The 16,577-nt window shown below is 33.7% G+C and overlaps 1 protein-coding gene across 2 annotated transcripts; it reads right to left on the bottom strand.

Annotated features, from left to right (window-relative positions):
- Window positions 1–350: 350 nt before the first annotated feature.
- Window positions 351–7,651, bottom strand: LOC132064683 (probable protein phosphatase 2C 10). 2 transcript variants are annotated; one of them, XM_059457768.1, is made up of 6 exons: window positions 7,371–7,651; window positions 7,121–7,228; window positions 5,303–5,542; window positions 4,647–4,923; window positions 863–1,017; window positions 351–770 (listed from the first exon to the last, which is right to left on the bottom strand). In XM_059457768.1, the coding sequence occupies exons 2-6, from the start codon at window positions 7,157–7,159 to the stop codon at window positions 630–632; spliced, it is 852 nt and encodes a 283-aa protein (XP_059313751.1). In that variant the 5' UTR covers window positions 7,160–7,228; window positions 7,371–7,651; the 3' UTR covers window positions 351–629. The 2 variants fall into 2 exon arrangements, with proteins under 2 accessions (XP_059313751.1, XP_059313750.1); XM_059457767.1 differs by having other exon boundaries at window positions 7,121–7,246; window positions 7,371–7,650.
- Between the last annotated feature and the right edge of the window lie 8,926 nt (window positions 7,652–16,577).

The following is a 16,577-nucleotide window of genomic DNA, read 5'->3' as shown; positions in this document are numbered from 1 at the left end:
TTTTTTTTTTTTTTTTTTTTTTTTTTTTTTTTTTTTGCAGTTTTGACAAGAACTTCATCACTACACTAATGGTGACAATGAGTTACTTAAAAATTAATGAAAAATCATAGACTATAGCCTCACCAAAAAAAAAAAAAAAAAAAAAAGCATGCACTCCAAGATCAAGAACTTCTTAATTTATAGATTGATATTCAACTTGAAAACAGCATACTATGATTATGAAACTTGGCAATCTGCAAAATTAGATTTTTCAACTAAAACAACAAAAGCTTACTATCTTCACCATTTCATGAAGGTACGGTTTGCAAACAAACGCAACAATTGGATTGTTCATGCAAGTGGCAGAAAAATGATTCTGAGAATCTACAAGCTGAATAAATCAACACATAACAACCACACGGCCCAAGTAAAGAACTTGAATATTACAGAGGGTTGGGGGAAGCGGGGGAGAGGGCTGGTGGGGGGTTGTAAATATAATAATCTCTTTCGTGGTAACATTTTAATAATTTATGCAGGATTGTCTTGAGACTTTTGTGCTTCTGTCAGTCTATAAATCGCGCCTCATCTAACAAATACCCCTCTAATAAATATATATACTGCACACTGAGATAAATTCCCATGGAACGAAATTACCCCTTAAATCGGATAACAATGCACGAGATATCATCTTTACTTTCTCTGACCAATGCTTCGACCGCTAACTGCTTGGCTGCCTTCTGTGGATCCTTCACCTTCCTCACGATGTCAACTGCCTCTTGATTAGACATTACCTGGAGAAATCCGCAATTAAAAGCAAGAAAAGGAAGAAGTGCACCTCAGAGTGCAAGAATGGAAAGGGAGAGAGTTTGGAGCAAAATGGCACCTTCCATAGACCATCACTTGCAAGTATGAGAATATCTGTATCCGCATCAACATCAGCATTTGTTACATCAGGGTCAGAGCTCAAGTGTGATTTCAGGTTCTTGTCACCAAAAGCGCGAGACACAGCTAGTTGCCCATTCACTCTAGCAACATCTCCTGAGATTATGTACATTTGAATTGGCATGTCATTAACAATCTCTAAACGTAACAATACGTGAGGCCTTTTAAGTCTAGATCAAATCAGTTTAGTCTGGGTGTAACGCACCCTGAAGAACTCTTGCGAATTCTATATCTAGATAAGACTAGGTTTCTAAACAAAGAGATTAGATCACGTCTTCTATCTTTCTTTCTTTCTTTTTTCTCCCTCTCAGCAGGGAGAACAAGTGAAATAGCAACAGTTAAACGAGATATATTGGTCATCAGAACTTTTTATCAGGTTACTAAATTTAGCTGTCAATACTTTTCTTTCTTCGCTTTTTTTTTTTTTTTTTTTTTTTTTTTTTTTGATGGAGTTGTCTTTCTTCGCTATTTTCATCATAGCTTTTTTTCTACTCTTGTATTTGTCAAACCTGTTTTGAAAAACGCTTTTCTTGAGCCGGGGGTCTATTGGAAATAACCTCTCTACTCCACAAAGGTAGGGGTAAGGTCTGCCTACATCTCACTCTCCCCAGACCCCACTTGTGGGATCACACTGGGGATGTAGTCGTTGTTGTAATATTTTATCAAGTTAACCAAAACAGATTATTGTCAACAAATGAAGGTTGACTCCAGGGTTAAGTTCTATGCACCAACTACAAAATAAACACTGACTACCTTATATGCAAATGCAACTATTGAAAGGGAAGTCTACCAATCAAAAGGAATATCTTTGATGAGCCACAAGGCATAGACATCGAATCATAAAGCAGAGAGCAAGTAGCTGATGTCATAAAGGTTGTTCAAATGACGGGAAGAACTTGCCTAGGAGAATTTCAAGCTCAAAAACCTCACCTCACCCTGGTTACACTCATCAATCACTCACTATCACTTCTTAACCAACACAAATTTCCCTTTTTTCTACTAGAGTGCTCCAAGAGACCGCATTCACTAGTTACAGTATTCTCTACAACTTGGCCCAAAATTTGAGTGAAAATTACACCACAGTGCTTGAATTCAAGGATAAAAGTTTGTGCTTGATCATAAACTTAATGTAAAACTGAGCACATATAGGTAGAAAAACTCTTTCGCTTCATGCTCCTGTACAAGCAAGCGATAAACATCTCTTAAAATATACTGCAAGATCCAGAAGTGAGTTAACTCACATGATCTATAAATTCATAAAGAGTTCCAGTTGCATTTCCAAGATGTCCACATTGATTATATACCTTTGAATGGAGTAAATTGCTTAGGTAATAATGGTTACACTGGTCGGTAACCTATGCTTGATAGGGGAGGATATGTTGGGATTATTTAAATGTATTTTTGCCCACTAATATCCATATCTATCCTTTTCCAAGGGTAAAGAGTGCTCCAGTCGAGAACTCTATCAACTTTTTTTCATGGGATTATTGCAAAATAATTTTCCACTAATCCATTTTTTGTAAAATTCAAGCTCTGGTTCCCTTTGGACTTAAAACATAGAGATGGACCTCCTTTGCTTCTCATGGAAAGGTCTTTTTATCACCAACTTTTCACCTTTTTAAATTATACTATAAGGGAGAGAAGGGCATATTTGATATTGTAAAGTGTCTAATATTGGCTGAGGGAAGAGCCATATGTCTCTTTATGTAGTCTTAAGGAATCCTCACCTCCTAGCTTTTGAGGCTGAGTTAGGTCCAAGCTCCATTTTTTTACATGGTATTCTGATCCATTCAAACTTTTAGGTTACCCAATGTTGGACCCTCCATGTTATGTTGTCTACATTTCAAATGTCCAACTTTGGGCATAGGAATGTTAAGCTTCCACATTGGTTGAGCCATTGAGGAAATAGGATGTAGCCCCACATCAGCTAAGCTTGCAAGGTTGAGTTAAAACCAATGTCCATTTTCTTTACAAATCACATACTTGATGCCTAATCACATTTTTTGAATCTTTTCGATAGCCATATGTCTTGTAGAGAAAAACAAAACAGTGGCTTTTCAATAAAGCAAATCATTCTTTTATACTGTTAAAGCTTATCCGCTCGGACCCCTTCCCAAGGCCAGCAGTAGTTTCTCCCATGGATGGTGACTCGAATTCTCAACCTCATGGATGGAGGTGGAAATTCCCTTCCACTAGGCCAACACTCTCTTGTCATTCCAATTAATTAAATTTTGTAACTCCATTTTACCTACTCCTCCTTCACGCATTGCAGATGGAATATCTCTTTCAGGGAAGATATTTATTGCATTAGCCTGATATGTTTGTTCTGCTCTAGTTAGTAAAGCGTTGCACTAATGCATGGATCCATTCAAAGATAGTTCTGCTTCTGCTTCTGCTCTAGTTAGTAGAGGGAAAAAGAAAATTCTAGTTATCAGCAATTCTCCATCTGTTCCTAAATCCATTCAAAGATAATTCTCAGGGTCTTCATGCACTAATGCATGGTAAACCACCAATTCTGTTAATTTAAGTCTGTACCGCTATCCCTCACTCCAACACTCAAAGGATGGGTGGAACCATTTCTTTTCCAAACACAATGCTTGCAAATGAACTTCACAATATTCAACCAAGTACCAACAGAGCCTACTAAAAGACCCCACTAATTAGTCTCTAAAATAAGAACAGAAACCACCAATTATCTTCATCCAAATTATTTCCCAATTACCAACTTGGGAAAACATACACGTAATGGTCATTTCTACACAAATTTATGTCCCCAGCTCATCTTTACAATTAGTTCGGTTATCATCAGGTAACAAAATTGGACTAGACACATGGATGTAGAAAATGTAAATGTGCTTTCACAACCAACACATAGTAGTCATTTTAGTAATCATGGATTTTCAGATATACTGAAGAACTTTTATGTTTTTGTTAGCTTGTACAGTGTTTGGTGAAACAGTGAACAAAAGGAAGGTTAACACGCAATTCAAAGTCCAACTGATGAAGCATTTTTTGTTTCTTTGGCATACAAATTTGCTACTATCCAGAATCCAGGTCTCCTATCCTTTTTACCCTCGATACTTTTGATAACCCCTTTTACCCTTGATACTCGGTTACTTATAATGAACACAGCTGCCACTTCCTCTGCTTTTTGTCTCAGAAAGATTGTGTCCTCATCCAACAAACCGATGATGTGTCAATTATCTTCAGCAATGTTCAAGTTCAGTAGTTAGCTAATAGTAAGTAAATTCTCAAACATCATCCTAACGACAATTATTACCGTAATTTTCAGGATAGGCCCCCAAACAGTTTGCATTATGTTCACGTTATTATACCAAGTGTAGAACTTTGAACTTTCCACATTAACCTTGACTACACTTGACAAAAATATTAAATCACATAAAACCACGAAAAAAGACACGTTCTCCTAATCCTGAGCCCTGGTGACATGCAATGAAATATCACATTAATTAGAAGGGAGAAATTAAATTAAACTAAATCTCATTGATATTAAGCAGAGAATTGGCACTATACACTCTATTACGAATAAGTGAAGATGGACCATACAGGTCTAAGACTAGGGTTATGTATATGCATGAACCGAGTTAGGACCTAAGGAATTAATTGATATAAGCCATTTTCAATTTGTATTACGTAGATGTGTTGAGGAGAAAAGAACAACACTGTCATATCCAGAGGAGTAAGCGATAGCATGTGAGAGGCACCTGGCATGTTTGAGACAAAACCACCTCTGTTCTCAATATCACCTCGCTCGGTGTTTGGTTCATGATCAATTGACAGCTGGATGGCCTGACCCCTCCTAGAAAGCACTGCTCTAGAATCTCCAACGTTTGCTACCCATAGCGTACGACCATTTATAAGAATTGCAGTCACAGCAGTGGAGCCACCTCTTCCAAGATCAGGATTGTGTGAAAGAATAGCCTGATCTGTTCTCTCATATGCTTTTAAGATTGCCCTATGAGGGTCATTCCGAAAATCCTCCTAAAAAAGAATAACGTAAAGGTGAGAGAAACCCCAAGCAAACCCCGGCCCTCACACCAAAGTATAAAACAATAAACAGACATTAAAGAAATAAAACTGCCCAAGGTAACTATATCATTCGCAACCAAAAGGTAGCGGCTGCGGTCTAAAAAAAAAAAAAAAAAAAAAAAAAAAAAAAGGTAAACTATATCATTCTCCAATCAAAACCAACAAATATAGAAAGAGGGGGAAGAGTAAGCATGTGTTAAATATGTTTCGATGAAGATCGGGAACATAGCCATCATTACATGCCCCAAAGTAAATTTTCTTACTAAAAACACAATAATCCTCAAGGAGCATGGAAATTTAATGTGCAGAGGATACTAAACCCACAATTTACCTCGTTTAAGATATTGGAAAACAAATGCTTTTGTAAATAGGCAGGCACACTATCTCCCAAATGCCCATCATAAATAGCAAAAAGTCCTAGTTCATGTCCATGCAACTGGACAAATTTAGCAACATGGTAATCCTCCATGGGATGACTAGCTTTCCCCTTAACCAGGCTAAAGCCATACTTGGCAGGCCCTTGATTGCTTCTTCCTTTGCCAGAGCTACATGATGACCGTCCTCCTGCAAGCTAAAAGAAATATGGTACTTCAGCTTTGTGATTAGCCCAGCCAAATATACAACGCAGACAGCCCATAAACTGAGATTAAATACCACCCCCCAAAATTTATAGAAAATAAAGCTTCATCTGTTATGGAAGTAGAATTCTTGAAGTCATTCAGCAGGCTTTCGTATATAGAAGACCAATTGAACACCAATCATGGAAAATGTCAACAGTAATCCATAAAATCAAAGTTGTCAAAGGCTCATTTAAGGTGTGTTTAAGAACAGAAGAGCTGGAGACTGTGCCGCTTCTCGTAAGTTGCACTTCGGTGTAGGCAAGGCACTAAGGCGCGTGTGCCTCATTGCCCGTGAGTTTTAACTTGAATCGAGCAGTCATAAACAATAAATATAACCGGCAGAGAGATGTAAATTGTTAAGGGAAACATTATGAATGACTGTTTTTCCTTTTTCAAGCACTACAAACATATTTTTATTTTTTTCTTCATTGTGCCTTTTTTACAAAAGCCCACACTTTAACTGTGAGCCCCAACTGACCTGGAGCGCTTTTTAAAGCTTTTCGCCTTGAGAACTGCATAAATACATTTTCATTGCAAAAATTTATTAGCACATTATATGCAGGTGCCACAAACAGCTAAACAGGGGTAAAATGAGAACTTTAGGAGGTCAACCAAAAAGAGAATAAACAACTTAAGATTCCCAAGGGTATAGATAAACCGTAAACGCGTGTTCTAGGAGGGCCCAAAGGTGGGTAGTTCAAAGATGGCTAATAAAAACTCGCAAGTGGCAAGAGAGGAAAGTCATGACATCCCTTGATTGTAGAATGGCATTGTCATGCAGCCAATGCTAGAGACCACACATAGAAAGAGAAGAACCTGAATCCAAATTATTTCAAACTAGAATAACACATGCTGGTTTAATTTCACAAATAGCAAACAATACAGGGTTCCATGTACTTGTGTTGGTGGGAGGTAGCAGATACCCGCTGGAATAGTAGGTGCGCACAAGCTGGACCAGACACCACATTATCCAGAACAAAAAAAGATACCAAAATAAAGTAGAAAATCCTCAATCTTCCCTGCCAACCCTCTTCCCCAGGATACACAACGAATATCTCCCAAAAATATTTACTCCCAAAAGAGGATCATAATTCAATAAGACCCTGCATAATTTAGCTAAGGATTTAAGTTATATACACTCTACAATAAGCATTTACACCATGTGTAATTTAATCTATTATAGCATGTTGCTTACCTTATTTCAAGTTACCAATCAATGTTTATTAAACAGAGTTACTTGCTATTACCTATTAACTGACCTGATAAAGTGAATATTTTTTATACCGCCAGTGCATAGAATTTAAACTCTTAAGCTAAACCTCTAAGATAAATTTCATAACAACGAATTTTTCTATGAGAAGCATCATTAAAACAACTTCCATCTGAAAAGCTAAAGGACCCTTGATCATCAGCTTAGCATGCATATCATAACTTGAAGTAACAACTAAACAATAGAATATAAAGGAAAATAAATACACATCAAGCTAAACCTAAGGATCCAAAAGATTTAGCTGCCAATTAAAGGTCACCTGCGAGAACTTTGAATTGAAGCAGCATAAATTATCCATATAATAATTCAATCACTCCTCAGCCACCTCCTATAGTATGCAACATGTACCATAACCCTTCCTAAAATCCTGAAAATTCACAATCACCTGTAACATCAAAGACAGAATCTTGATCATCAAATATATTTTTAAAAAAAATCCATCTTTTTTCAAGATTCACCAAATTCTTCAAAAATCAAGATTTGGGTATTTCAAAAAATCATCTACTCACCGATCCACCAGTCTCCAAATTCCAAAGACACAAACAGAAATAAAAAAGATTGGTATATCAACAAGATTTGACTTTTGGGGTTGAACATAAATTATATATATATGATTAAACAGAACCCAAATCACAGATTTAAAGAAAAAAGTTAGAAGTTTAAAGAATTTTTTTGGTGGAGTTTGTGAAGACTTGGATTCGCTGTGTATGTGCAGGCGAAAATGGCTGTGAAAGAAGGCTTTTGTTTTGGGGTCTTGGGCTTCCCTTATTGACTTTGTGTCTGTATGTAGTGTTTATTTATTGTTTTGTACTAATGTTACAGCCAGTCAGAGGGGACTACTTGTTTTTCTTTCTTGTACAGCTGTTTCCGCTTTCTTCTTTCTCTTTTCCTATATTTCTATTTCTAAAAGTGAAAATGATTCATTAAGGGGTAAAAAAAAAAAAAAATAGGCTTTGAGAAACTGGAATGAAAAGGGAGGTTTAGGGAATTAGTATTACATAAATTATTTTATTAACAGAAAAAGTAGTACTACTAAATTTGATCATCAACTTGCGACCATGTTCTTTGGTCAGCACTTTGTACTTTTTTAATGTAATCAGTTTCATTTTAATAAAGAACCTTGCTTTTCAACTGTTTATCACCAGTTTTGCCCACTACCCTTGCCCTTTTTTTTTGTCAGAAACCTTTATTTTTAGGATTGATAATAATTATGGAATAGCAAATTCATTCTTGCCATAGCAAAAAATAACTTAGCTCTTCTTATTTTTAATTTCAACTTAGAGAACCAATTTTTTCAACTGCTTATCACTGGTTTTAACCACTACACTTGCAAATCTTTTATAACCTTTTCCTATGTTATACTTCAAATAGCACTGGAATTTTTCCTATGTTATACTGCAAATCTGATTTATTTTTATTTTGGGAGGTGAATTTGAAGTTTTGGACTTGTCCTTTTTTTGCCTTTTCTTTTGTAAAGCTCTCGGTCGCCAAAAGCAAAATACAAAAAGATTGTCAACGAAATTGGCATCTGCAGTTCACGTGACGTGATAAGTTTGCCTCAGTTTACGCAAAAGGTCCAAGCAAATTACCTGTTACCATCACTTTCTGAAAATGTGAGAAAGGAAAAGAAAAGTCAAAAGGAATCATTGCTTTTCTTACTTCCACCGTAATTTTTGTTTTTTTACTACAAGCAATAGGATTAAGGATGAGAAATCATTTTTTGGCCGTAGAATTAAAGAAACGTTTGACTGATTGTAGATGTGTATAACTTTAGCATAAAATAATACTCCTTCCTGTCAAAATAATTATTGTTTTAGATTTGGACACATGAATTAAGAAATTCACTTAGTCCTAAAAATTAAGAGGTGTATTGACTAAAATATCCTTAATTAAGAGGGGTTTTGAAACTATAACAAGCATTAAATTTGTTCATTAAAATTAAGAATGTATCAAGGGTAAATTTAAAAAAAGAATGAAATATCTTCTTAATAGACTAGAAAACTCAATTATTTTGAACCAGCTTTTAGAAGTTAAATCCTCAATTATTTAGGACCGGAGGGAATACATCGTCTAGTCAGTTGTGTAAGAAAAACATTCATCACATAATTAATACATCGTGCGTTAATACATTCGCTAATTGGTCACTTATATGATAAAACTAGTTGCGGCAAAAGCCGCTGTTTCCCGCCCAAACTCAAAATGTAAAACTAATTTTCATTAAATAAAAAAAGTATAATATATGTTATATTTTTTTCTTTTTGTTGTAGTTGCACATTAATCATGTTTTGCTTAGAATTTTTCATAATTAGAAAGTCTCTTAGTCAAATAATTAGATAAGTTTTAAAGAAACAATTATTTATGAGGAAGCAATTTTAGCAGGAAAATTAACAAATACCAGAGAGACACAAGTGATTCGATATTATATAAACTAACACGATAAAGTATGATAATTGCAACTCAACATTTTTATAAATTTGTCAGCATGTCAGTTTTAGATATCTATTAATTTTTCACCCATTATTTTATTGTGTCAAGGTTTTAGGCTAGATTTGGTGATTTATGGCTTAGTTTTAAACGAAGTTCAAGAAAAATCCTAAACTCAAGAAACGAACCTTAAGAATCAATTTAATTAGTTCTTTATATATATTTTATTCTTAAGAAAATTAATTCTTAATGAACCAAACAAGAAATTCTAAGGACAATTTGATCTTGACTGATGATGGCAAATTTATTTTCAACACTATATAACATCATTCAATAATTTCTATCATATTATTTGTAATGCACCATAAATATTTTAAAGGCAACAGATAAATTGTCCATAAAATATTCTATTCAGTTCATAGAAATAAAATAAAAAAGAACTAATTACACGAGGATTATACTTGATTCAAAACAGAAAATAACCTCATAAAAACATACAATTACCAACATTTATTTATAGTATAACCTCTCCTCCTAATTCCGTCTACTTCATCCCCCAATGTAATTGCACAAAACAAACTTTAAAGGAAAATTAAAGGTTCTTGTCCTTTTTTTTTCCTTAAAAGATGCTAATTTATTAATTCTTAAAAATATTTTATACACTAATCTACTATGTCATTGCAGTAACCTCTTTCGTAAAAAAAAATTAATACAAATTCTACGAAAAGAGAAAAAGCTATAAGAAAATGGCTTGTGCATGCAAAGAAATTAAAGTTTAAACCAAAGTTATAATTAAAATAAATGTTCTTTTGAAGAAAAATTGTATCCATAAAAATATCTTAATTAAGTGATTTTAAATATTTTGTATCATTTTCCTAATTAAACCCATAAAAGAGTAGATTTTGATTTTCTTTAAAGAAAAACATGACGTAAGGTGCATCAACAAATTAACGGTGGATGAGATAAATACTTTAAAAATATGTAAAGTAACAATCACACACAATAATTACAATGTAGCGGTGGAAGATAAGTGATTTTTTATTTATTTTATTATTGATAAGTAAGCAAAAAGATTCCCAAAAATATTTAAATATAATATAGGAAAACATTATACAGATAGGGTGGGGTGGAGAGCTGGGTTAGGGACATTGGAAGGTGAGAAGGAGAGAACAAACTTAAAATGTCACTTATAAAACTTGTTTTTCTACTCGCATTAGGCAAGTCATCTCCTTATTCTTAAGAAACTTATTTTCAAGAGAAAAAGTTTTCCAAAAAAAACAACAAAACATGAGAAAATTAAAAAATATTTTTCTTCATACCAAACACACCCTTCAGCTAGAAAAGAAAATAATTTGGCTCCAAAGTTTAAATTTTAACAAAAGAACCAACAATATAAAATATAATCAAATAAGGGGTAAGAAAATATCCTAAAATAAGTACACGGTAGTTCAATAGTAGAGGGTTAGTACTTTGAAGAAATTGAGCAAAGTATAAAACTGAGAATAGGTGAAAAGCCAATTGGAGCATGCGCCAGGTGTAAGCACAAATGTTGAAATTTTTATGGTGCCCATTGTGATGTGTAGCAATTTCATTTGGTAAAAAAATAATGTGAGGACTACAAAAGCCTCATATTGGCACTTATATATAGTAAAAATGATCTATGCATCAATTAATTGACGGAATTGAATAGCATTAGCATTAAGTTAAAAGTAGTAGGACCAAACCAAACGGCCCTAAGTTTTGCCTGTTCAAAAGGACCAATGAAACTGACAATCAACTAAGACCGAAGGCCTGTTTGCCCCGTGTTGTGATACCTCAATTTAGTTTAACAGTGCCTTCTACTAAAAAGTATGGACAAAGAATTGAAATCTCACACCAGAACAATTGAAATCTCACACCAGAACAATTACTTTGAACAATCCACATCGTATGTGACTGAGTCGTGCTTGTTGTGTCCTTTGGTGATTTATGTCTCCATAATTTCCATAAAAATAGCGCCCACGGATCATAATTTAGTCTCTATTTATAAATAGTCATTATTTTAAAATTTTACATTTCACAAGGCCCGTGAAATATTAAACTTATTTCTTAACTATAAAGACTGAAAATGATTATTTGTGAATTTTAGCCTAATTTCCCTAACAATGGTGAGGTAAAGTAATGTTATTATGGAAACATATTATGTTCTCCTAAATTACTATGGTCCCTCCAACTTGAGTCTTGCTACAATCCTAAACAGAAAAACAGTACTGCATTAATTGATGAATTAATAAGGATTATCATAATTGGTTACAAATTGTGGATGACCGAATGGATTTGCATGTTAAGTTAAGGTCAGCCACTGAAAGGAGGGCCCTGTCTCTACGCGCATTGGAGACCAAATTTGTCCACTAAACTCAATTCCATTTGGAAGACCATTGACAATTCAATTAGGTATTTATTGAGTTCATATCATATCTCACACAAATTTAATTTTCACATTATTGAATTTGAAGAGTCTATGCACGTCCAAATCTACGAACGGAAACAGTCCAATAACCAATAGATGCGGAATTGAAATATTTGTGTCAGTTTGAATGTTACCATACTTGCTGCCCCTTTTCTTCATTTCTTTAATGATGGTGATATTCCGTTTGCTTCGGTTCTAACTTTCCACTTAACTTTTTTATTTTGTTTTAAAATAAGTGTTCATTTACATCATCAATAAAAAACTAATTTTCTTCTTTCCGATTTACTCCAATTTACCCAAGACAATAAATAAGCAGGAGTATTAATTAAGAATAATTTAGTCAAAATGCCTATCTTTCTAGGAGTTAGTGTTTCTTAAGAGGTGTTAAAAAAGGCCAAGTGAACACTTATTTTAGACCGGAGGGAGTACTTTTTATTTTTTCCTTTCCATTATATATCATTTGTAAATGTATTTAAAAACAATGAAAGCTTCTTATATATGAGAACTTTTTAAATTTAAACTTTTCATTTATCTTTTGTGACATTCTCATATAACCAAAGAACATAATAACATGCTTAAGACAACAAGTTTTAAAGGTGTTTTTGTATAGGCCAAAAATCTCTTCTTCTTTTTTTTCCTATCAATTATGTACTTAGTCACAGTGTTATATAAAAGGGAGTGAAGTTTTATCCGTGTCAAGAGAACGAACGATGTTGATTGGCATAAGGCTACTAGTCTAATTCTGAAACATTGCCTATTCTAACAAAGTCATGTGGGATTATGCGAATAGGTTAACATTATCTTTTCAAGAAAATGATGGCAAAACCCGCGGCGAAGAAATAAAGTAAAATATATAAAGTATTTTATAATTACATCTTTCATACTTTCCTGTTAACTATGTAAAAAAAAAAAAAAATCACAAACACCATTGAAGATTTCTTCCCTTCCCATTTTTCCATTTTACTTATTCTCTTAGAGCATTCATGAAAATAATCATAGAAAATTGAGTGCATTAATTTCCAAACAATTCCAAAGAAAAAATTAAAAAGGAATAAAACAACAAAATAAAGACTTGAATAAAGTTATAAAATTGGAACTCGCGAAGTTCATATAAATGAGAATATTTTTTAAAAATCTTTCATTTAGTTCAAAGCTAAGGAGGCGGCAAAATGTACTACTCCATTTGATAAATATTGTGCTTATCCTTATTCTAAGCCCGTGGAGTTAGGATGAAATTGGCAAATTGTCACTTTTTAGATTGCTAATTAAGTTTTCAAAATTTAGTCGACTTTCAACTGTATAATTTTGAACTTCAGGATATAATCCTAGAGTTTCGCTTTTATGAAATTAATGTTTTTTTTTTTCAAAAGTGAGGCATGTTTGAACTTCATGACACTATATTTGGAGTTTCACTTTTATAAATCAGTTTTTATTTCTTACTTTTTATATAATGAGACATGTTTGAATTCTAGGACACTATCTTGGAATTTCAGCCATATTGTGAAATAATTCTTTAATATTATTTCACTCGTTCTATTAATTTCATTTCTGATAAATAGAAACTTATACAGTAGTGAATAAAATAATTTTTTAACATTATTTTTACTTGTGGTACATATCTCACTCTTGATATTCAACAAAATAATTATTTAACATTATTTCATTCACGAATCTAGAAAAATATTACTATATCACTATAATATACAAACTTAACAAATTCCGAAGATTTGGATCTTTCAGTTTAAATTTCTTGAAAATCCTTAGTTAGTACTACAAAGTTAAACTCCTACACAAAAATGGAGAGATGAAGAAGCGACTCTTTTATTGCTCAAGACGATAAGAGAAAAAAGATCATTATTATAAAACATAAAAAAATAAAAAAAAATTATTTGTCATTACATTTCAAGGTGACTGAACATTAAAAAGTGGATCATAAAGTGACCAACCAGCCCAATTATTTGGAGAGATTTGTCAATCTGAGGCCCAATTGAGCCGTCGCCATGGGCATTAGTTGGTCTATGGTCAATAGACCGAGCCCAACTTAGAATTCATTTTTTTGTGCGGATTGCTTTTCTTTTGGGGTGGTTTTTAAATTTTGCCCCTCATATTTGTGGTCTTTAAATTTTACCCCCCATATTGCTGGTCTTTAATTTTTGCCCTTCGCGTTGTAATCCTGAGCTTTGCGCAGAAATCCTGAGGTTCTGGGTTCGAACCCCCGCACAAGCATAAATTAAAAAAAAAAAAAATCGCAAGGCAAGGTTTGGGTCGCGTGTATGCCGGACCCGGCATACACTTGTTAAGGAATAACCAAAGTTATGCCGGACTTGCATACACTTGTTAAGGAATAACCAAAGTTATGCCGGACTTGCATACACTTGTTAAGGAATAACCAAAGTTATGCCGACCCCGGATACTACATTACGGGCAGATTAGCATAAGTATGCGGGTCCCATACTCATGAGCGACTTTTAGTTAAGCCTTAACTAAAAGTCTTTTCCTAGTTATGCCTTACAAGGATTTTGGTTAAGGCATAACTAAAAGTATGCCTATAAGCGCATAACTAAAAGTATGCCCCATAAGATAATCTTTCCCTAAGACATAGATTTGCCTTATAAGGCAAACTTTTAGTTATGCCTTGGGGAAAAGTTCCGCCTTATACGGGGCATACTTTTAGTTATGCCTTATGACAAGGTACTTTTAGTTAAGGCATAACTAAAAGTATGCCTAAGGTCGAACTTTTCCTTAAGGCATGGCTAAAAGTATGCCAAGGTCGAACTTTTCATAAGGCATAAACTTTGCCTTATAAGGCGGAACTTATAGTTATGCTTAAAACTGCATAACTTTAGTTATTCCTTAAGAAAAGTTCCGCCATGTGGCATACTTAGTTATGTCTTACGGGCACACTTTTAGTTAAGGCATAACTAAAAGTTTACCTTGAAAAGTAAAAAAAAAAAAAAAAAAAGAAATATATATGCCTCGAGCAAAGTCTGTTTAAATGGCAGACTTTTTAGAAACATAACTAAAATTCTGCCGGTGGGGGTATAGCGAAATTCAAACTCTGGCTTGTAATTTTTTTAAAATTTTTTTTGACTAAGTGAGGGTTCAAACCTGAAACCCATGGGTTTTAGCTGAAGGGCAAAATTTAAAGATCACAAATATGAGGGGCAAAATTTAAAGACCACCCCAAACGAATTGCCCCTTAGAATTCTCCCCCAGACAAGCGCAGTCCAACAAAAACAATGTGTCAAACTAAGTAAATGCTGTTTTTTGTTTCATTTTTCCTTCTTCTGGGTTGGTCTTTAATTTTTGTCCCTCAAATTGCTGATCTTTAACTTTTGTCCTTCGCTTAAAAGGGTGGCCGAAAATATCCTGAGGTTCTGGGTTCAAATTCCCACTCAGTCAAAAAAATAATAATTTTGCAAGGCAAGGTTTTGCAAAAAGTCTGCCTTAAGCGACAAACTTTGGTTAAGGCATAACTAAAAGTCGCCCGGAGACAGCAGACTTTGCCTTATAAGGCATACTTTTAATTATGCCTTAAGAAAAAGTCTGTCTTATGCGGCAAACTTTGGTGAAGGCATAACTAAAAGCCTGCCGCATAAGACAGGCTTTTCCTTAAGGCATAATTAAAAGTTTGCCTTATAAGGCAAAGTCTGCCATATCTGGCAGACTTTTAGTTATGCCTTAAAGCAAAGTCTCTCGCACAAGGCAGACTTTTTGCAAAGCCTTGCCTTGCGATTTTTTATTTTTATTTTTATGACTAAGACGCGGTTCGAACTCAAAACCTCAGGGTATTTTAGGCTTAGGACAAAAATTAAAGACCACTACTTTGAGGGCCAAAAATTAAAGACCACCCTCAATGAAGGACAATCGTGCAAATTGCCCTTTTGTTTTTGTTTTTTGTTTTAATGTATTAAAGAAACTCTACCCCCTCAAAGTTTGAAAGAAGCACAGTATACTCTATCGAAGAATAAGTAGCTATCGTTGCACCTAATCAATCGTATTCTAAAAATGACAGAGAGAAAGAAAATGAGAATATTTTAGTCGCTGATCAAATAAAAGGACCCAGAAAATCTTCAAGAATATAATTGTTGCACCAATAGCCCTTGAAGTTGTATCACTACAAGCAAAGTATATTCTTCCACTTTGTGAATTATCTAAAACGTAAGCTTTCTTTTTAAATCATTATAGTTCCCATCAAATTAAAGCCTGTTCATCCGGAAACTTGCTTGGTTGGATGGTTGTTACCTATTGTATTGTCTAATATAAAATATAATATTTGTTTTGATAATTACTTAATTTTTGTTGTATCGTATCGTTAAAATCATCGTTACGTAACGGGAAAAAAGTCTCATCCTATTTGATATAGTCGTATCGTTACTTTTTTAAAGGGAAAATAACACTCTATGTCTATTTGGAGAAAATATTTATCCGAAATGGCCAACATAATGACCCTTTTCTACATTATTATACACTTTTATACAAGATTTATACATTGTATACAATCAGTGGATAATATTGTATATCATGTGTATAAACACCGTTGCAAAAGAAAAATGTTTGGCTATGCCGATATAAATTAAAAAACATGATTACGTGGATGTAATATTTTATGCTGAATTGTATATTATTAAAATTATCCCCTTTTTTTAATCCTCATTTTACCTTTGCTTATTATTAAATACACTACTCTTATAACTCTACCCCATATTAATATTATATTACAACAAAAAATGATAGAATCTATCCGAACATTATAACCATAAAAAAACAAGCTGTTAATTGGAACATACTTAACAACCATCCAAATCCAAACAAGCTGTTAATGAACTAGGGAGATCATAAC

The sequence above is a fragment of the Lycium ferocissimum genome, chromosome 7, assembly GCF_029784015.1.
Source record: "Lycium ferocissimum isolate CSIRO_LF1 chromosome 7, AGI_CSIRO_Lferr_CH_V1, whole genome shotgun sequence".
In the NCBI taxonomy this organism is placed as follows: domain Eukaryota; kingdom Viridiplantae; phylum Streptophyta; class Magnoliopsida; order Solanales; family Solanaceae; genus Lycium; species Lycium ferocissimum.
The sequence above is the reverse complement of the archived record's forward strand: the minus strand, read 5'-3'. Positions and strand labels throughout refer to the sequence as shown.

Coding starts and splice junctions, on each gene's coding strand:
- LOC132064683 (XM_059457768.1), bottom strand. CDS start 7,159: ATGGATAATTTATGCTGCTTCAATTCAAAGTTCTCGCAG. Junction 5,543..7,120: donor TCAATTCAAAGTTCTCGCAG/GTGACCTTTAAT, acceptor TATTTCTTTTAG/CTTGCAGGAGGACGGTCATC. Junction 4,924..5,302: donor TTTCCAATATCTTAAACGAG/GTAAATTGTGGG, acceptor ATTCTTTTTTAG/GAGGATTTTCGGAATGACCC.